The sequence below is a fragment of the Macrotis lagotis genome, chromosome 1 (genome assembly GCF_037893015.1).
Source record: "Macrotis lagotis isolate mMagLag1 chromosome 1, bilby.v1.9.chrom.fasta, whole genome shotgun sequence".
Taxonomy (NCBI): domain Eukaryota; kingdom Metazoa; phylum Chordata; class Mammalia; order Peramelemorphia; family Peramelidae; genus Macrotis; species Macrotis lagotis.
In genome coordinates this window covers 923787643-923810085 of record NC_133658.1, presented here as the reverse complement: position 1 = coordinate 923810085, position 22443 = coordinate 923787643, and the positions used below count along the sequence as shown (strand labels likewise).

Here is a 22443-nt window from a genome sequence, read left to right as displayed (position 1 = left end):
ATCACTTTTATTGAAAGCTACATCAATTTTTTGAACAATCTGATTCTAATCCTTGATATGTTCAAGTTTATTGTGTTATACATAACCCTTATCTGTCTCTTATTCTTATGTAATGTCACTTCATTTGCCATGACACCTTTCATCTAATGACCAGGCTTGATTTAATGATTTAAACTTAAAACAGTGATTAAGACTTTTTAAACTGATATAATAATTTTATTAAAGTATCAAAGGATATTAACATTAATTGTGATGAGTTGACGATTTATTTACCAATTCTTCTCTTAGAGAAAAATAAAGTTAATATAGTTAGACTAAAAAACTCAGTAAAAGATTGGACAATAGATAAAAATCGAACATTAGAAATCTACAGGAGGGGCAACTAGGTGGTGCAGTGTATAGCGCACCGACCCTGGAGTCAGTAGGATCTGAGTTCAAATCTATCCTCAAACACTTCATAATTGCCTAGCTATGTGACATAGAGCTAGTCATTTAACTCCATTGCCTTAAATGAATAAAATTTTTAAAAATCTACAGGAAATAAAGACAAATAAATAATATAAAGCAGAGGTGCGTTTCAAATGTGGACAGCAGCCCACAACATTGTAAACAACTTTACGGAGTGCCAACAAATCAGATTGAAATGCAATTAGGAGGGGTTGTTAGGTGGCGTAGTGGATAAAGCACGGGCCTTGGAGTCAGGAGTACCTGGGTTCAAATCAGGTCTCAGACACTTAATAATTACCTAGCTGTGTGGCCTTGGGCAAGCCACTTAACCCCATTTGCCTTGCAAAAAAAAAAAACACCAAAAAAAAAAAAGGAAATGCAATTAGGAAATATTTTACAAAGCAAATAAAAATTCAAAAGAACAGAGATTATACTATGTGGTTTTTTATACTAATATACAACACACCAACATATTCATTTTTATAAAGTTTAATGGCATCCATTTCAATGAGTTTGATGCCATTGATATAAAAAGTCATCTCCACAATATATTAGTAAGATAATACCAAATTTGCAAAACTAAAGGAATATTTAAACACACATTTTGAACTAAGATGCCTCCTGAGTGTACATAAGGTCCTAAATGTTTTTAACACTGCAAAAATTTGGACTAAACAATTTTTCTAGAGGAAAGTCTACCAATATTTGAAGCCAGCTTTAGCATTCATTCTGAATTTTCTCTTTACTAGACTAAATAGCTCGTTTTCATATAATTTGAGATTAACATTTCCTATTATTCTGCTAATCATCTTCTGTATTTATTGAGTGATGATCACAATCAAAGGAGATCATGTGGTCATATACATGTTGACATGATTTTACATAAGTATGCTTATTATAGTGAAGGGAGTGTGGTGCAAAGATATCTTTGTCACTTGCCTTTTCCAGAAATGTGTCACCCCTTGGCCTGGTTGACAGGAAACAGAATTTCTGGTGATTTCTGGATACTGTGGGAGCCCTTGGCCTTATGAATACAGCTTCCCCGCCCCATCAGCAAGGCTTTGTGGCAACCCAACAAGGCTGAATCAAGTACCAGTACATGATTTCCCATGGTGATATCACAGGATAACCAAGTTTTTCTCGTGATGATACAATTGTTGGTATTGTGTTTTTATGAACTACTCAACATTCAATTGGTAATGTAAATGGTAGGAGAATGTCAAGTTTCCACTCACAGGTGTATGCCACTCTTCCCTGCTAGTAAACTTCCAGATGCAACCAAAATTGCAATTACTTCTCAGAATGAACCCTTTCCAGAACAATCCTGCCATTAAACAACAAAAGGGGACTCTCCCAGGGGCTCTCACTAGCTTTTGCAGAATTAGTGGCATTATTGTACTGGATGACTGGCAGCACCCATCTCTATTACTCAGAATTTGTGCACCTGAATTTACTTCCCTGGCAGAGGCTATTCCTCTTCTCTTCAGAACAGTGCTTGCCTATCTCTTAGGACCAAGTCATACATGGTTTAATCTTTGAGAGGAATATATGCTACTGACAGTATTAGCCAGGTAGAGAAAAGGAGATGATTCTAAGAAAGCAAAAAAAAAAAAAAAAAAAAAAAAAAAAAAAAAAAAAAGCAGAAAAGGAAGAAAAGCACATAGTCCTACTGAAAAGTGTCTTCTGCTGATGAGATCTTTCTCTACCTTGCCCTTTGGCATATTACACTCTTTGGGAGACTCATAGACACCACTTTCTAGGTCCTCTAATTGGGTAGGTTCAACCATCAAAGATCTGAGAGCCCAGAAAAAAAGGCATCAGGACAACAAAATGACAACTGGAGCGAAAAAGCACAGGCTGGAGGGAATATTCAAATTCTGCAAGACCCTTTCTCCTGAATTCCTGAGCAAGGGCAAGGGGAAAGGATGACTTTGATTGACATTACTGCTTAATGAACTTCTTCACACAGTCTTATAGGTGGTGAGGGGGCCACCAGGGCCATCTCCAAGACAAATGATAATATAGACTTGGACACATGAGGTTAACACATGTTCCAGGTGGCAGAAGGGATCTAGAAACAGAGGATAACAGCATGCACACTACCCCTTCACTAATAGTCTTTCCCCATCCTGATACATGTTCCTGAGTATGGGGTATATGGGAGTAATACAGGAAGGAAGTAGCAACTCTGACATGAGGACTTGATGAGCAATTTTAAGGTTGCTACACAACCTCTGATGTCTACCAATCACCCAATTTGTACCTGTGGTGCCCAGAAGCTGTAGTATGTGTAGCACTCATATGCTGGTCAAACCATCTTGGCACTTTGGCCAAACCATGATGAGAATAATTAACCGAAGTTATAATTGTTGCTGAGTTAGGAGAATGACCACCAAAAAAGCACATGAAGACAGAATGGATAAATGAGAATAATTTGTTCCAATGGCCATGAAGGCAGTTGAAGTAGACCTCAGAGTTTGGTCTACCCCTGGATCATCTCCATTCATCTTAACTGTCCCTTGAACTTCTTTCCTTGAATTTTGCCTTGAACTTCTTTTAATCTAGAAGAGAGAGTGAAACTGAGGATATTATATAATTTTCCTCATTTAAATTTATCTCATGGTCAAGTTAAGATATCACTTTATAATGAAGGATGAAAAAGAGCTCAGAAAATGAACATTGTATTCTTGATATGCTTCATTATGACTTATTTGAAATCAGTGGATGTGATATCTTTCATGCAGGCAATTAATACCTATGTGAATATTTATGTAAATGCATAATGTCAAGTATATCACACTCTAAAAAATGGCAAGTTTGTTTATGAAAGGTATAGGGACTGGGATGGTTCTATGATTTCATACATTAACTTATCAATCCCTTCTCTATCAAATACTCTTTAAAAAGTGTCTTAAGAGTTAAATGGCCTACCCAGGGTCACACATAACACTAGATTGAAGATGAAATCAGTGAAGGTTGTTAAAAGTTGACAAAAACCTATCTTGGAAATGATGGAGAGTTATAATGAGACACATTTATTCACTTTTGTTGCGACTATAAATTTAAAAACCTTTTGGAAATCCATCTAGAATTTGCAAGAAAAATCAATAGATTGTGTATAACTTTTAATGTTGTGAGACATTAATGGCTATATTGCTCAAACACATAAATTATAAAAGTAAGGATGGGTAAATATTCATAACACATCTACCATAGTGAAACAATATGGGAGAATAATTGCTATATTAAGAAAATACATTGTAGGGTAGTGGAGTCAAGATGACAGAGAGTAGTCAGGAAGTTGCTGGAGCTCTTTCCAGAAGAAACGATGTTAAATCAAAAACTTTAAATGGATTCTGGCATCACAGAATCTTGAAAATAATAGAGTGAGATAATTTTCCAGTTTGAGATAATTTAGAAAGACTTCAGGAAAGATGTTTCACTTGGATAAAAGCTGAGGGCAACCCAGTGCAAATGCGGAATGGGCAAGCCAGAAATGGGTCTTAGCCATAGCACAAATCAACACCTGAGGCCCTTTGTTCCTAGGTGAGCCCACCAGTAACATAGTAGACCATCTGTACAGCCTCCACCCCCAGCACAGAAGGCATAGTGTGAACCTTGAAATTCCTGCACAACAGGCAACAGTAAACCCCCAGTGCAGTGAGCAACTCACTCTCAGCTGAGGACCCACTATGGAAAGTCAAGGAGCATATACCTGAACCTCAGCCACAGAAGCTTGGGACAGTGCCCTTTGTGACCCTGGAGAAGACCTCAGATTTTAAAAATGCAAAAAATCCCCCAAAGAGGCTAACCATAGAAACAATTATGGTTCATGGAAAATCAAAAGGTGAACTGAGAAGAAAATGGCAAAATATCTACTTATGAAGCCTCAAAAAGAAAATTAAATTTTGTCTTTTGGCAAACATCTTAGAATGCTCCAAAAGGATTTTAAGAATCAAGTAAGAGATGTAGCAAAAAACTGGGAAAAGAAAAGAGAGTTATGCAGGAGAATAATGGGAAAAAAACAGTCAAGAGCTCTGAAAAGGAAGAACAAAACTTTCACTGAACAACTCCTTTGAAAATAGAATTGAGCAAATGGAAAAGAAGATACAAAAGCTAATGGAAGAAAATAAATCCTTAATATTGGAATTGGGCAATTTGGGGGTAGCTAGGTGGCCCAGTAGATAGAGTACCAGCCTGGAATCAGGAGTGCCTGAGTTCAAATCCGACCTCAGACACTTAGTAGTTACCTAACTGTGTGGCCTCGGGCAAGCCACTTAACCCCATTGCCTTGAAAAAAAAAAAAGAAAACAAAGAAACAAAAAAAAAAACTTTAAAAAAAGAATTAGGCAATTTGGGACAAATGACACTTTGAGACATCAAGAATCAGTCAAAGAAAATCAAAGAAATGAAAACAATAGAAGAAAGTATAAAATAATACATTGGATAAACAACTGAACAGGAAAATAAAGCAAGGAGAGTTAACATGAATATTATTGGACCAGCTGAAAGACATGATAGGAAAAGGAACTTGGATTTTATCTTTCAAGAAATTATCAAGTATATCTCCCCTGATAGTACAAAATAGAGGATACAATCATCACTGAATGACTCCACTGATCATCTCCTGAAAGAGATTGCAAAATGAAATCTCAAAGGAATATTGTAGCCAAATTCCAGAGTCATCAGGTCAAGGAATAAAGGCATACAGAAAGAAACAATTCAAATATAGTCTGTATTATTGTATGTAAAAACTTCAATATTAAATGATCAGAAGACCTGGAATAGAATATTCAAGAAAGCAAAAGATATTGGATTACCACAATAGTCAACTCTCCTGCAAAACTGAACAAGCTCTTTCAGGGAAAAAATAATCGATCTTTAAAGAGATGGAGAATGTTTAAAATTTTCTGATGGAACTACTAGAGCTGAGCAGAAAATATGATGTTTAAATACAAAATATAAGAGATGCTTTAAAAAAAAAAGGAAGAGATGCTTTAAAAGGAAGAAAAAAAAGAAAGGTTATTCAACTATTTACATGGGAATTAGATACATGTGACTCCTGAGAATTGGATTTCTATTAGAACAGCTGATGATTTTTATTCCTTATTTTAGAAGAAGGTCACGACTTCAGGGAGGTGATTCCATAACAAGCACAAGAATTGAATTTGAGTGAGGAGGGTACTTTACTAAATCTTTAGCCTCACGTTCTCCTCCAGAGTCATCTAGGTCCTAACCAGATATGAATCAGGATGACTAGAAATGGCTCTGGATGGAGGAAATCAGTAATCAAGTGACTTGCCCAAGGTCACACTAGTGACCTAGTAAGTGTCTGCTTAAGTGTCAATTATCTGAGATCAGATTTGGACTCTGATCCTCTTGACTCCAACACTGATGTTCTATCCCCTGGTCTACCTGCCTGATATTTAGAAAGAGCTTAGAAATAAGAAGATATTGGTATAAATTAATTTTGATGGTATGATTACAAAAAGTTAGAGCATGGAAATATACATATATTCTAAGATTAAATGACAACACAAAAAATTAAGGGACCAGAGAAGAAAATGATCAAAGTGAAAAATGTCACTTTTCTATTGGTAGAAATTTGGGAAACTGTGATTTTCAAATGTTTTCTAATCAGTTTGTCTCTCATACAGAAAAAAGAAAAATGTGATAAGGAATTCTTTGGAACTCAATATTTTGTAAAAAGTAACATGTATTTTAAAACATTAAAAACATTTTAAAACATTTAAAACATTTGAAGCTCTCATGTCTTTGTCATTCAAATCCCTAACCACAGCTACAGTATATCTGCATCAGCTGAGCTAATAAACCAAATCACTTCTCAGGATATTTGGATTTTTCCTCTTCAATCCTTTGAAGACTGCATAAAGAGGACTTATTTGATTTTTTGAGGGACCCTGACAGATGATGAATTCTATAGTCATAATACGGATATATTTACACACACACACACACATGCACATTAATTAATATTTCTTTATCTCCAACCTAGTATAACTGAGAGGACTAATCGGCATGTTATTTTTTGCTATCCAGAGAAAATTACAGCAGCGGAAAGCTCTCTGTTTGGCTGAAGAGTAATGACCCTGTCCCCAAGGACATGCAAGGCATATCTATATACCAAGAGTGTAATTGGTTTATGGAGCCATCCTATCAAACTTGCTGTCTAACTTCAGCACAAATATAATTGGGAAAACTGAAGGGAAATATTCTTCTCAAACAAGTACAATTGGATTATGACAGCCATACACAATGAAAGTTTTCTTAAATTTCTCTGCCAATTTGGCATGAGGTAAATGAATTCTGAAGACTTTTTTAAAGGAAAATATAATTCAGTAATATCACCATTCTGCCCTGCTCACTGGAGAAAGAAATAGCAAGAAAACTTGTTGCCTTATTGAGGTAAGATAAAATGAATTTGATTGAAATGTTTATTTTTCTCTCTTGTTTTCTCTTCTCCTTCCCTCCCTTCCTCCCTTTCCTCCTTTCCTTCCTCCCTCCCTTCCTCCCACCCTCTCTTCCTTCCTGCCTTCCTTCCTGCCTTCTTTCTTTGTTTCATTCTTTTTTCTTTTTCTTTCTTTCTTTCTTTCTTTCTTTCTTTCTTTCTTTCTTTCTTTCTTTCTTTCTTTCTTTCTTTCTTTCTTTCTTTATCCAATAAAAACAATGGCCATTTGTTTAAGTATTTACATAGACATATTTTTCTACTTCTTGAATGTAGAAGGGAAGGGAGGAGAAAGACAGAAGACAATTCTAAAATGAGAATATAAATGATTTATATATATGTATATGAGTGCATGAGTATATGTATGTATCTTTGCATAAATGCATTTATGTGTATATTTAAATTTTTAACAAAATCAAAATGTCACTCCTATGACAATACCAGACTCTCCCTTTAAAAAATGTTTTCATGGATAATTAATGACCTAGAGGTGTCTGCATACCAATTGTGCCAGTCTTGGGTCTTTAATCTTGACAGAATACTTCAAGTGTGTAGTGGACATAAGAAAAAGGGAATGACTCAAGACAATTTGCTCCCTTGAATGCCATTCCATATGAGACAGTGTTAGAGAAAGGTCTCTCATTTGGTTACATCCTGAGTCTGAATGGAAGAAAATTGATATGATTAGACCAGGAGAGCTGGTGACCACCTATGGTAAATGTTAGATAAAGAAAGAGGAGCAGAGAGAATAGTAGAGAGGAGCAGAGAGAATGTCCAAGGCAGCAGACTTCATACTCCTCCTGTCCCTATTTGGGGGAAATATATTTTTGTATGCATCTCCAGCATTCAGTTGCATCTTTGAATCAGTGGGAAACTGTGTCAAAGGCAGTGATAGAAGAAAAAAACATATAGTACCTGTCTTCACTGCCAGCAAAATCAAACAACCTGTTTTAAAATGTTATTTTTTTTCCTTCACGCTTTCTCTTCTATGCTGTTTATGGATATCCATAAAGATAAGATGTCCATCAGAAAGGAAAACAATGATAAGTTAAGACCCCATCTCAATAAACTTTAAAACTTTAAAATGTCAGTTTCATTCATGGTATCTGGCCTAGGTTAGATTGCCCATACTTATATATTCATTCACAGATAATCAATATATTATAGAAAAAAAGGAAGTCAATTTGGCATCATTGGTACCATTACTTTGCACCCATTCCTTAATTATCCATGTTTTAATTGATAAAATTCCCAGGTTCAGAAATATTCTTTACCAGTGCAGGACTACAACTTTCATATTATTCTTAGAGAGTTTTTCCTTGATAGGCAAGTGGACTCGGCCAGAGTCACACAGCCATGAAAAGATAAGTCTCATATCTCATGCAATAATGATAAAAATGGAATAATGACTTTTCATTTTTATTATATCCTTAATGATCTCTGACTGATGGACTGTTTAATTTCTCTTTGACTACCTAGGTCACTCTCTGAATGTGAAAATGTCTAGCTTTAAAAACCATGATTGAATTTCTCCTTGTGGGCTTTTCTCACACCCAAGAACTGCAGATCTTATATTCTTTTTCTTTTCTTTCTCCTTTACTCAGTAGGCTTGATAGGGAATCTCCTCATTGTCATCATCACCATCATTGACAGGAGACTCCACACCCCCATTTTTCCTTAGGAAGCTTTCCATTTTGGATGTCTGCTACATATCAGTCACAGGTCCCCCAGCATTCATTAACTACCTAGTGAGCAATAGGATAATTTCATTTTCTGGATGTGCAGTTCAGTTATTTCTGCTTGTTTTCTTGGCATATTTTGAATTTACTTTGCTCCCTGTCATGACCCATGATCGCTATGTTGCCATCTGCCACCCACTTCATTACACAGAGATCATGCATTCAAGTGTCTACATGAAGATGACTTTAACATGCTTGGTCACTGTCCTTTTTTATTCAAGTTTCCATTCTGGTTACCATGCTGTCTTTCTGCCAATCCAATGTCATTCATGAGTTCTTTTGTGATATCCTCCCATTCTCTTAAAGATCTCTTTCACAGACATTCAGCAATATGTTGCCCTTATTTACCTCTGTTATGGTGATTGGGGTTGGCTGCTTTGCCTTCATCACTGCTTCTTAAGTCAGGATATTTTCCACTGTGTTGAGATTTCCAGTGAAAGACGATCAAAGAAAAGTCTTCCCTACTTGTGTTCCCCACATCATTGTGGTTTCTTTGTGGTTTTTTTTTTTCAGTTTGTTAGGTGTAGTTACAACTAACTTCAGATTCTGGGTCAACTAAAGATATAATACTTTCAATATTTTATTCCATAATACCTCCCTTTTTGAATCCAATTATATACTATCTAGGAAATAAACAGATAAAAGAAGCTTTAAAAATAGCAATGAGGAGAAAACTTTGTTTTAAAGTATGAACTTTGTTTTAAAGTATAAACTATAATTCTATTCCAATTGTGCTCAGCCAAATTCATACATAAATGAAAAATTTCATCAAATGTTGTGGGCTTATGAGTCATTATTTACATCTTTTTAAAATTTATGTTTTTTTTTAATTTTCATCCATTAGTACATGCATATTTCCAAGTTACAAAAATTCCCTCCAATGTTCCTTCCCACCCCCTTCCCTTCAGTAAGGAACAATCAGGTTAGCATTTTACACACACATTTTGTTAAACATATTTACAAATTAGTAATTTTTGGCATGAGAAATTAGGATTAATGGAAAGAGATACATAAGAGATCATTTTTATGGAGTGTACATCAGATTTGGTGAGGGTTTTTCCTGTGCGTTTTGTTTTGTTTTGTTTTTCATCCTCTTTTTGGGGATAATATAGACCATTACCAGTCTAATAAAGTTTTCCTAGCTCTCTGGACTGTTGCGAGGAGTTTTCTATCAAAGTTGCTCATCTCATAATTTTGTTGATGTTAAAATTGTTCTCTTGGCTCTACTCCCTTCTTGTTCTTTACATCTTGTTAGTTATAGACCACTGATGTAAAAGAACAGAAAGTTCATAGAGTTGCCTATGACATCAGTATGGGTTGCATTATTATCATTTTGAGACATAGTCAACAATTCAAAATAATATCATCGCTTTGTCCTATAGTCTTTGGCAGTATTGCTTGTGCTATATAAATACGGATTATATGGCCTGTATGATTCATAGGGTCTTCTTTCCAATTCAAATTCTCAGAGACTAGTTTGGTTCTATAGAATGAGACTGAATTCATCTCCACTTTAGACTTCTTGGGGTTATCCCTGAAGGTCAGTGCTGTGCCTTTCTTATTTTTTTTTTTTTTTATGTAACACTCTGGGCTCAATTAGGTGGTGACTTGGGTAGAGCACCTGCTTTGGAGTCAGGAGGACTTCAGTTGAAATCCATTCTCAAATACTTAATAATTATTTACCTGTGTGACCTTGGGAAAGTCATTTAGCCCCTAATTCCCTTGGAAAACCCCCAAAAAATAACAATCTGAATTTTATTTTTTTATGTAATATGGACTAGTGACCAATATTGCATATAACCTCTAAATGTTATATCACTACTGTAGCTTTGCCAAGAAAACCCAAAATGTAATAAAACAAATAAGACATTATTAAAATGACTGACCAACAGTAGCTTCTACTTTTAACATAATTTTTTTAATATTTAAATTCAAAATATTTTTGTTTCAAGAATGATTAAGAGACTGTAGGTAATCATAGTAAGACTTATATGATCTTACCCAATCTGCTTTTTCCACTATGCCATGTTATCTCCCTAAAGACTGGAATATAAACAGAAATATAGAAAAGGAAGAGGTTATGAGTTCTCAAATAACAATTAAGAGTAAAGTAATATAGTGAAAGTAAAGAAGAAAAAATGAATGGACGATTCTACACAGGGAGAAAGAGTAGTGATTTTTCCATTAATGTATTGTGGGGAAAAACTAGAGCAAAGTTTTGCACTTTAAAAATCCAAACTGGGGAAACTTAAAAACACATGAAGTTAGAGGTAATAAAGATTCATTGCTTGGGATGCTGGGGCACAGTAGATAGAGCACTACCCCTGTAATCAGAAGGATCTGACTTCAAATCCTTCTTCAGTCACTCCTTAGCTGGGAGGCCCTTCAGAAAATGTTGCCTAAAATATATCCGATACCATCCTTGCCTGGTAATAGGGCTGCAAAATCACTTTACACTGAGAAAGATGTCAGAATTATATCACAATGAGATGATTGTAGTACTTGGTGGCATCTTACCTTGCTAAGGAAGGTCATGAATTCTGGACCAATATTTCAGAATGAAAACAATTGGAAAAATTAAATTATATTATTATAACCTGCATTTCAAAGAAAATGATGGCACCATCAAAAAATAAAAGAAAGAAAGAAATATAGGATACATTTCAAAGGGAAAACTAATCAGGAATGGCTATCTTGAGTTTGAATGACCCGTGACTTTCTATCACACATTGATAATACTGAGCAGAAAAAAATGAAAGAGTATCTTTAAGGTCTCTGCTTTTGACTAATTAGATCAACTTGGTAATAAAAGTGAAATGCTTTTTCAATGTACATTATAATTTGCTGTGTCATACAACTGGCTTCTCTACTGTTGTAGAATGGAACAGAAAGTTCTTTTTCACTCTTTCACTAAAATGTCCCTATGTTTAAATTTATTGGAATTTATTCTACAAGAATGATGGTTATAAATGCCATAAAACTGAATAATGCATTCTCAGTTGAATCTTGGTATTCATGTCAACAGATCAAGAATAATCAATTGTGTCATCCTGATTTATTTGGCTATGGGATTTACTTTGTTGACAGTAAAATTAGTACTTGAATCATTTATATTTTGATTCTTTCTTTGAAAATGGAAATATTTTTGCTATGAATATATTATTGATATAGTGTGAGTTGAGAACTTTTGAGAAATTCCTTTGGAGAGATAAAGCCCCTGTCTTAATTAAATATTTATTTAGTTAGCATAAATGAAATCTTTGTCTTCATGTCCAAAATGAATAATGGAGTCCAATACAATTTAACTGTTATTTATTAAGTATGCAACTGGCATTTTGTTTATCTAAAAACAAATTTTTCCTGTTAAAATCTAATATTATTGTGGGAAATAAAAGAAACTTAGATGAACATGGTCAATTTTACCTTTAAAATGGGCAAACAATATAGATAGATTTAAAAAATTTATCTTGACTTTCATCTTTAACTTAAAAATTCTATTTAAAATTTTTCTCATCCTATCAATTAACTTCCAAGATGAAATCTATAATATGTGAAAAAATTATTATTATAACATTTTCAAATGTCATTAAATTTACTGCACTTCTCTCCAGTAAATTATCTGATGTGAAGGAAAAGTATGAGCATGACTTTGAAGGCTTCCTCCCATTCATTTCTTAGATTTAGGAATTTCTCTCCTGTACAAATTCAGGTGTAGCATGGTAGAATTTTTTAAAATTCTAAGTTTAAGGAGAACACCATCTATATCCAAAGAAAGAACATTTGAGTTTAAACAAAGACCAAAGATTCTTACCTTTAATTTTTTAAAATAAGTTATCTTATGTAATTTTTCTATTTCTTATATTTTATTTTTTCCTTAAAGATATGATTTCTCTCTCAACACATTCAATTTTGATCTATGTATATCATGGAAAAAATGTAAATACTATCATACTGCTTTCTGTGGCTGGTGGGGAGAGGGAAGCAAGATGGGGGGGAATTATAAAATTAAAAAAGCAATAAAAATGTATATAATAAAAAATCTGTTTGTCTTGAAAATTTTATTTCAAATCTTATGATTGACACTCTTACTACTGTAGGCAAGTCATTTTGGTTCCCTGCATCTTTATTCCTACAAAATAAAGGTAATGGAATAAGTGAGTTTTAAGTTTTTTCTAACTCTAAATCTGAGAGTTCAGTGCTTAAGGGGCAGCTAGGTGGTGTAGTGGATAAAGCACCGGCCCTGGAGTCAGGAGTACCTGGGTTCAAATCTGGTCTCAGACACTTAATAATTACCTAATTGTGTGGCCTTGAGCAAGCCACTTAATCCTGTTTGCCTTACAAAATAAATAAATAAATTAATTAAATTAAAAAAAAGAGTTCAATGCTTACAAGTACAGCAAAGTTTGTTTTGTCTGAAAATTGTGCCATATTCTTTATTTTGAAATAATTTCCCGCAGGCCACTAAGAATATTCTGAGAAAGCAAAGTATCTGTTATTGGCCTTTCTCACATTCATTGCATTAAGTTTCTATCCAGAAAGAATTCTTTATCTTAACATGTGCCATGAATCTAAATACTTTTCCACACTGATGCCAATAATAAAGTTTCTCTTGTATTATATATCTTTCCCATTTTTATTGAAGACTTTCTCACATTCTCACAATCATTTCTCACATGATCTCTCTCCAGTATAGGTTAGCCAAAAAATACAGGTAGTATTCAATTAAAATGAAAAAATAGGTAAAATTAATTTTCAAGAGGCTAAGATGTCACATGCTTCATTAAACCTAATTTTACTCATATTTGCTTTGGGAGGGGAATCAATAATTTGGTAAAAAAATATAATAAAAGCAAAATATGTCTTTTCATAAACCACTTTTAGCCTACAAGAATGACATATATTATGCCCATATTCATAAGTCTAACATTACAATTTAAAAAAAAACAAAATATAATTAAGAATGTATACCAGAACAATTATAAATAGTGAATGTTTCTTATTAATGTTGACTAAATCAAAATTGCATATTGTGAAGGACTATGCCATATTCTGTTCTTATCTTGAGGTAGCTAATCCATGTGAACCAAATTCAGCATTCATTTTCATGATGTTGTTATCATATGTTTTTAAGAAATATGTGCAGTATAAAAAGCTTGATAATATGCATGAATGAAAAATGATTATGGAAAAATTTGATATTTTCATCAAATTATGTATAGTGTCACTGTGTAAATTTCATTTGAGGTAATGAATTTCTTTTGTCTCCTCTTGCATTGTATTGTTTTGCTCTATTCTTTAGTGCGCAAACAATGTGAATTTAAGAAAAGATTTCATTTTTAGAAAGCAATCATGTATTTTAAAAGGCAAGAACTTTGGGGCACCTAGGTGGCACAGTGGATAGAGCACCAGCCTTGGGGTCAGGAGTACCTGAGTTCAAATCCAGACTCAGACACTTAATAATTACCTAGCTGTGTAGCCTTGGGTGAACCACTTAACCCCATTTGCCTCACAAAACCTAAAAAAAAAAAAAAAGCAAGAACTCATAAAAAACCATACTAAAAATAACACTATCTGATTCAAGTGAAATATGACATACTAGTAATAAGTTAAAACACATTTCATGAATACAAGAGAACTGTCTGCTGAGTGTTTTATTTCAGCTGTTTCTGAATATTGACGTATGTTTTATAAGGGGTGGGGGAAGATTTCATAAAAGAGTTAATGTGGCCCATGTTGAATTAAGAGGTGAACCAAATGTACTATATAACTGTGGGTTATAAAAAGAGAAAATTTCATCACATTCTCTTTACCCAAACTTTGCATTACCTACTGACTCACTTTATAACATGTCATTATCTTTCTTCCAACTAAGAAATTTGTCTAAATAACTGTTATGCATTTTCCATTTCAATTGGTTCAACCTTTTTAATTTCACAACAAAATTGAAGTATGAGAAAACACCCCCAAGAAGACTGGTACAAAGCATCTAACTGCATCAAATTTGCCATTACTTTTCTGATTTTTCCCTGTTAATTGACTTGAATATCAAATTTTTCAATTCTAGTTGAATCACTGAACTATTTAGTCTTTCATCATCCATTGGCTCATGTTGTAAACTAAATTGATCAGTTCCTGAAAAAAAAGGAACCAAAATCAAATACTTGATAGTTCTCTCTTATATTTCCAATCACTTGCTATGATGATTCCTTAAGAGAAATTTGAGCTTTAACCAATTCATTCCTTTTACACCTTGATTTGGCTTTCTTATTAGATTATTCTTTGCTTTGTTGCTTCCAGTTAGAAAGATGTATAATCAATTAGGGTTCATGGTCATGGTTAAATTCACTTACTCTTCAAACAAGGTGATCTAGATATGATGATGACCTCATTTTGTACTGCATTCAATATCATAATGCTTATTTTCATGATAATCTGGATAATGAGAATGAGCTTCAGGAGAGAAATAGGTGTCAAAGGCAGAATCCTTTGGATACTTTTCACAATCTCCATCCAAATACTTTCAAGGATCTACATCAATTTCTTCATCAGTGACATCAGAAAGAACCCTTGAATCATTTGGAACTTCTCCAATATAAAAATTACTGTGTATATGCCAGTCACGGATGGGGAAATTAACAATCATGATACCTCTTCTAATTATAAATGTGACTATGACTTTCATCCATGAAAAAATATCAACCTCAACTTTAATGCAAAAAGGATGGCTTGAAATTGGTCAAACACCAGAAAGGAATAAATAAATTGAGATAGAGTTTCTTCTCCTGTGAATCAATCAATGGATCTAAATATCAAAATTTGCTCCAAGAAATCCTGTGCTTCATGACTACATAAGGCTTTGTGTGGTTCAATCATATCCTTCTTTATGCGAACTGGGATTACATTGAGAAATTCCTGACAATCTTCCTGATATACAACAGGAATAGATTCTAAAATCAGCTGCCTCTGTTAAAGTTCATGCACACCAGAAAAGAAGGTTTCCCAAGTTACTATTTCAGGAATGGAATGGTGTATCCTGAAGTCTATGTCTTGAGTATAGTTATTAGTAGAAAATAAAAGTTGTAGAAATATATATCATTTAGTAACCAATGCTTCAGAAGATGGCCTTAAGTGGGCCCAAGAGAACATTGTACGCATTAAGAACAATGTTGTGAGTTGATCAGTCTTGATGGAAGCAACTCTTTTCAGCAGTTTAGAGAGCAAAGACAACCCAAGGAGACTGGCTATGGACAATGCTATTGCCATTATCCAGAGGAAAAACAAAACAAAACAAAAAAACAAAAATCTACAGAATGTGAATGAACATTTCATTTAATTTAAAAAACTTTGCTTATGTATTTCTTTCCTATTTCAAGGTTTTAGGTCTTTACCCTTAATCTTAATTCCTCATAATAAAAATGATTAATCTGTAAACATGCTAAACACAAATGTGTATGTGTTATTTTCACCTGACTGTTCACCGCTGAGGGGAAGGGGGTAGGAAAGAACAGTGGAAAGATATGATATAATTTAAAAAATGCATATGCCTGTGAATGAATGTTGCAAAACCTTCATAACATTAATTGCAAAAATAAAATAAAATAATCAATTAAAAAAGATGACTCTTATGGAAATAATGGATATCCATGGTTTGACAAAGACCAGAGTCACCTATTTTCAGCACCAAGTCTTTGGCATTAATTAAAAGATTTTATGGTTTGAGATCTTTGTGCAATGCATTTGCAGAATGAATATATATGAGCCCACAGAGCAGCTGAGTCATCAAAAGCTTGTAATGCTCCTCCAATAAGAACCCTGCTGTAGAAGATTTGTCAAGACTGTCTATATGTACTCCTAACAATGTAACACTGTTCAGTTCTGTCAAAGAACCAGTATCGTCCACTAACTTCCACTGGTATCAAGAATTTCAAATACTTTCACAATGTTATCATAGTCAAGTCTTGTAATAACTTTGAATACATGTAAAATATGTTTAACACTTGGGATCTAAAAGAACAATTTTCTTGATGGTCATTATTTCTCTCTGTTGGGGAAGGGAAAGGGATAGGAGGGAGAAAGGATAATGAAAAAATTAAGAACCATACAAAAGAATGACTATTGAAAATTATCTTTGTATGTTGTTGGAAAAATAAATAAATAAAAAGATATATAGTGAAAATAAAATATCTATGATTTCTACATGACTTAGAATATAATTATTCTCTGAAAATTGTATGTGTCTCATGGAACCTTAGGATATGCAGGTCTGTTTTACATACCTGGATATATGCATGCCCATTTTTTTCACAGATCTGTCTATAATGATTTAGGTGCAATATATGTTTTGCTTAATTGCCCATAAATAACCTAGACCAATTGCTTTTTGTATCTGGGAGAGAGGAGAATATGGATAGAGAAAATTTGGAGATCATTTTTTTAAATGAATGTTAAAATTTGTTTTTACAGCTTGATGCCACTTCTGGGAGCCAGGATGGCAGTCAGCAGTTTATTATTGCAAGTCTCCCATATTTACCTCCAAACAGTCATAAAATGGCCCCTACAAACAAATTCCAAAAAATAAATATCAAAAAGGGGATGGGGGAAAAAATAGCTTAGCCCAAAAAATATGAAGGTACTACAGGAAATTTCAACTCCTTCCTTGCAAAGGGGAAAGAAGCACAGTAAGAACAGAAAATTGTGACTTAGAACATTTTTTTTCAAAAGACTATAATTAATTTTAATTTCTTCATCTGAAAAGCAAATCCTTTGGTTATTAATCAAGAGAGGAATGATTTGGATTCCACTAAATATAATAAAGTTTTCTATATTTTTTAGAAAGGAGGTCTTTTTCAGAAATACCATCTGTAAAAATTGATTTCCAGCTCTTTGCTTTCCTTCTAATCCTGGTAGTATGAGTTTTGGTTGGGTAAATTTTTTTACAACTTATGAAATAAATTTTTTGTAATTCATTTTGTTTTTTTTTTATTTTCCATTTCATAATGATCTCTATCTCTTCGTTTTTCATATATTTTTCTCCTCTCCATAGACCTGATAGGTAAATGATTTCTTGATCTTCTGGTTGGTATATTGACCTCACCTTTTAGGTAACTAAATCATATGCCCATTTTGACCTCTTTGGTATAGATTGTGAGATGTCAATCTATGTATTATCCTGATTTCCCAGCAGTTTTACTAAACTGATATGTAAAACAAATTCAGCAAAGATAATTTTAAAATTATTGGAATATCTGAAAGTTATGATCAGGAAAAGAGCCTTGACATTATTCTCAAAGAATTCCTCCAGGAAAATTGCCCAGATATCCTAGAAACAGAGGGCAAAATAGAAATTGAGAGAATCCACCAATCTCACCAAGAAAGAGATCCAAAAAAAACACCCAGGAATATTATGACCAAGTTCCAGAATTCCCAAGTCAAAGAAAAAATATTACAAGCAGCCCGAAGGACACAATTCGAATATCATAGAGCAGAAGGCAGGATCACACAGGACTTAGCAGCAACTACATTAAAAGCTCATAGGGCTTCGAATATAATATTGCATGAGGCAAAAGAGCTTGGAATGCAACCAAGAATCAACTACCCAGCAAAATTGAACCTCCTCTTCCAGGTAAAAAGATGAACTTTCAATGAACCAGGGGAATTTCAAATGTTCTTGTTGAAATGTCCAGAGCTGAACAGAAAGTTTGATCTTCAAATACAGGACTCAGGTGAAACAAAGAGAGTGGAGGAGAAGGGGAAAATATGAGGGACTTAATGATAATGAACTACATGTATTCCTGCATAGAAAAATGATACTCATAATGCTCATATGAGGCTTCTCATTTAATAGAGCAGGTAGAAGGAGCATTTATAGATGAAGCACAGGAGAGAACTGAATTTGAAGACATAGTGTAAAAATGGAGTGGCTAAAAGGAAAATGTAAAGGAGAAGTGAAATAGGCTAAGATGTTTCATATAATAAGATATTTTTATTACAATGAGCTATTGCAGTGATATGGAAGGGGGGAAGGCAAGGGGGAATGAGGGAACCTTCACCTGCATCAGAGGTGTCTAGGAGAGGAAACAGCATATATACCTAACATGGTACAGACATCTGTAGTAAGAAGGAGAGGAGGAGACAGGGGGAAGGGGAAGAATGTGAGTGATGGAGGAGAGGATGGACCTTGTGGGGAGAGTGGTCAGATATAACACATTTTCTTTTTACTTCTTGCAAGGGGCTGAGATTAGATGGCCTATCCGGGACCATGGAGCTAGGTGGATGCTAGGCCTAAGGGGTGGTATGGGGGCTTGGGGCCTCTTGGTCCCAGGGCCAGGGATCTGTCTGCTGCGCCACTCAGCTACCCTACAGCACATTTAAGAAGAAGGAAAGAGTGAAAGTAGAGAGAAAATACAGTAGATGGTAGTAGGGAAGAACTAATGGAGGGAGTTATGATCAACAATGGCAACAGAGGAAAAATATGGAAGTAGCTTTTGTGATGGACTTATCCTAAACAATGCGATCCACCCGCGACAGAGCTGGAGATGCTGGAACAAAGACTGACGCACATGTATTATTATCATTGTTATTATTATTATTGTTGTTGCTGTTGCTGTTATATTTTGTGTTTTTGTTTGTTTTTGAAGGGCAATGGGGTTGGGGAGGCTTGCCCTGGGTCACACAACTGGGTGATTTGGGGGTGTCTGGGTTCAGATCTGGGCTCAGGTGCTCCTGGTATCAGGGCTGGTACGGCATCCACTGTGCCACCTGGCGACAACGATTATTACTATTATTATTTTTAATTTTAGTTTTAATTTTTTCTCTTTCCTTTATTGCTCATGCAGGTCAATATTTTTTAGGGGGAGGGGGTATGTTTACTCTTAAAAATGTTTTAGTAATGTATAAAAACCATTTGTACAAAAATAAGAACAAATAAATTAAAGATTTAAAAACCAATTCTATTTGACAACATGAAGAAATATGATGACATGAATCACAACCTTTTAAATATTACCTTGACATCTAATTGTTGTCTTCTACATAAGAGATTTTTGTCTAATGGAGGAAATGAAAAATGAATCATAGCATCACTCATGTTATATTTTTTCAGAATTCATAAAATAAATGCAACAAATTGATTTTCCATGGAGAGACATATAGGTGAGTTGGTTGAGTTGATTTTGTCATATATTGAAGGTGAGTAAAAAGTTTCATTTTTAATATCAACCCAAAAAAGTCATGAAGCTATTTGGAATATTTTCCATACATTTCTAATAGATCATCCATGGGCATTCAATCTAATTTTTAATAATAATCATTTCTGTGATAAAGAGCTTTACCCAAAACCTTCTTCAAGGCACATAAGACATCTTTATTCCGGAGACTGTAGATGAGAGGATTGAGCATGGGAGTAAGAATGGTATATAGGATGGCTATGACCTTGTCCTGACCAGGTGTATGATAGGACTTTGGTCTCATATATGTAAAAATACCCGGAAAATAGTATATTAAAACAACAATAAGGTGGGAGAAGCACGTGGAGAAGGCTTTTCTCTGGGTCTCCACAGATTTCATATGAAGCACAGTACGGAGAATTTGACCATAAGAGCCAAGGATTATGGAAAGGGGAATTAAGAGGAAAAATACAGCAGCCACAGAGACTCCGCCTTCATATTGTGATGTATCAACACAAGATAGTTTCAACATGGCTGGAAATTCACAGAAAAAGTGGTCAATGACCCTTGTTCCACAAAATGGGAGGAGTAGAATATAAGTTGTATGAATTGTAGAATTGATGATTCCCCCAAGCCAGCAGCCAGTGGCCATAAGGACACTGATTTGATGGTTCATGAGGATGGAATAGCGGAGTGGTTGGCAGATGGCTACATAGCGATCATAGGACATGGCTGTGAGAATAAGACTTTCAGTACCCAAGGAACTGGTATACAGGAAGATCTGCAACCCACAACCTGCAAATGTGATATATTTCTTGCCAGATATGTAGTTACTGGCCATCTTGGGAACAATATTGGAGATGTTCAAGATATCTGTGAAGGAGAGATGTCTAAGGAGGACGTACATTGGAGTGTGGAGCCGGATGTCATGGTAGATAAGAAGAATCAAAACTGTGTTTCCCATAATTGTCACCATAAAACTGATGAGAATGAGTGTTAAGAATAGCAATCCATACTGATTTGGATCCAATAATCCTAATAGAATGAAATCTCTATCAAAAGTCTGATTCTTTAACTCTCTCATATGCATCATTTTCCTTTTTCACCTATAGTACAAAAGACAAGTTTATAAAGGGAAGAAGATTGGATGAAAACAAAATCCAGAACTGAGTGTGTAACTTCAAACTAATAAATATCTACAAAATTCATTTCATTGATTTAGGTCAAGAAATTCCTATTCAAAGAAATAAGTTAAATAGATTATTTGAATTAATTGAGTATTAGGGATGATCAATTCTTTGACAGAAATGCTGATAAAGACATCAAAGTGATTCATCTGGACAATTCTACATTCCTATTTTATTTTTTAGCTTTATAGGCTAGCAGAAAGCTGATTCAGCCACTCAATGCCTTGCCTTTCTTCTCAGTTAATTAATAAGAAACATTTTTCAATGCAAAGAAGAGATTATGAACTATTGGAACTACAGGGGAGAGCTCTTTGTAACAGACAAACCAGACTCAGTATATAAAAATTGCCTGAGCCAATCAAGGACTGTTTTATTCATATCTTCAATATCATAACCATTGTGATCATATCTTAATTATTTTATTATTAATTTTGTTTTTAATTTATAGAGTAAAACAAGCACTTCCATAAAAAGTGTATAATTTTAAAAAAACAAAATTTTACATGAAATTGCAAATCATTTTCCAACTTACTATACTTTTTAAATATATAATTATTAGGTAAATTTCTTTTATCCTTTTTGGTATTTCCTCCTTTCAACTAGAATTATAGATGATTACTGATAGACACATATAGGTATACATGTATATGTATGTGTGACTGTGTGTCAAATTATTTTATATGTATTTTTTTATTAGTTCTTTGAATACAGATGTCTTTATAAATTCTCTGTTTTTAATTTATGTATTTATAATAGTCAAAATGTCTTAGTCACTCAAAGTCATTCTTAAAACAATATTATTTGCACTACATACAATGGCCTCTTGGTTCTGTTCACTTTGAGGTAGAGGATGAAGCCTAAGGAGATCAGGATACAAATTTTACATTAAGAATGGGGATCTCCACCTAATTTGACAAGATTAGCAGCTTTTAAGATTACAAATTGTGCTTCAGTTAAAATCATAATTCTCTATATTTTTCCATGGTAGTCAATTTAAATCTGAAGTGTAGGTATGGTAGTCAATTTACATCTCCACCCAGTTTCTATATTCACAGTTTTCTTCATAGTTCCCCTGCATCATTCTTGTTGCCTTATCTTTCCTCCCCATCCTCCCACTCCTTTTCCATGGGCTACTCCTAGAATATGATTCTCATTCTGTCCTCAGCCCTCCTGTCTGAATCCACACACCCCTCCAGCAGTTCTACCTTCTGAATTCTAATCTATACAATCCTCCTTTCTATATGTGAAGAACTGAGTATTTCCACAGGTACTTAAAATAATTTTTAATTCGTGAGGTTGTTATGGCTTTTTTGATAAAGTTTATGATAAAAGTTTGTCAATCTATTTGGTATTAGCGGTTGGTTTTTGTCTTTTCAACATTGAAGAGGATCAAAATGGCAAAAGTTAGAGCCCTGTGTCTGACTGTGACTGTTTAGAGA

The 22443-nt window shown here is 34.1% G+C and overlaps 1 protein-coding gene and 2 pseudogenes across 1 annotated transcript; 1 reads left to right on the top strand and 2 right to left on the bottom strand.

The window, feature by feature from the left end:
• Positions 1 to 8431: 8431 nt before the first annotated feature.
• On the top strand, positions 8432 to 9344 carry LOC141509699 (olfactory receptor 14C36-like; annotated as a pseudogene).
• Positions 9345 to 14303: 4959 nt separating this feature from the next.
• LOC141509689 (mitogen-activated protein kinase 6-like) lies at positions 14304 to 16684 on the bottom strand (annotated as a pseudogene).
• A 3263-nt stretch (positions 16685 to 19947) lies between these two features.
• LOC141509682 (olfactory receptor 2AJ1-like) lies at positions 19948 to 20910 on the bottom strand. The gene has a single exon (XM_074219411.1). The coding sequence runs from the start codon at positions 20908 to 20910 to the stop codon at positions 19948 to 19950; it is 963 nt and encodes a 320-aa protein (XP_074075512.1).
• Positions 20911 to 22443: the final 1533 nt, after the last annotated feature.

Bases quoted from the DNA above. Each gene is read 5' to 3' on its own strand.
- LOC141509682 (XM_074219411.1), bottom strand. From the start codon at position 20,910: ATGATGCATATGAGAGAGTTAAAGAATCAGACTTTTGATAGAGATTTC.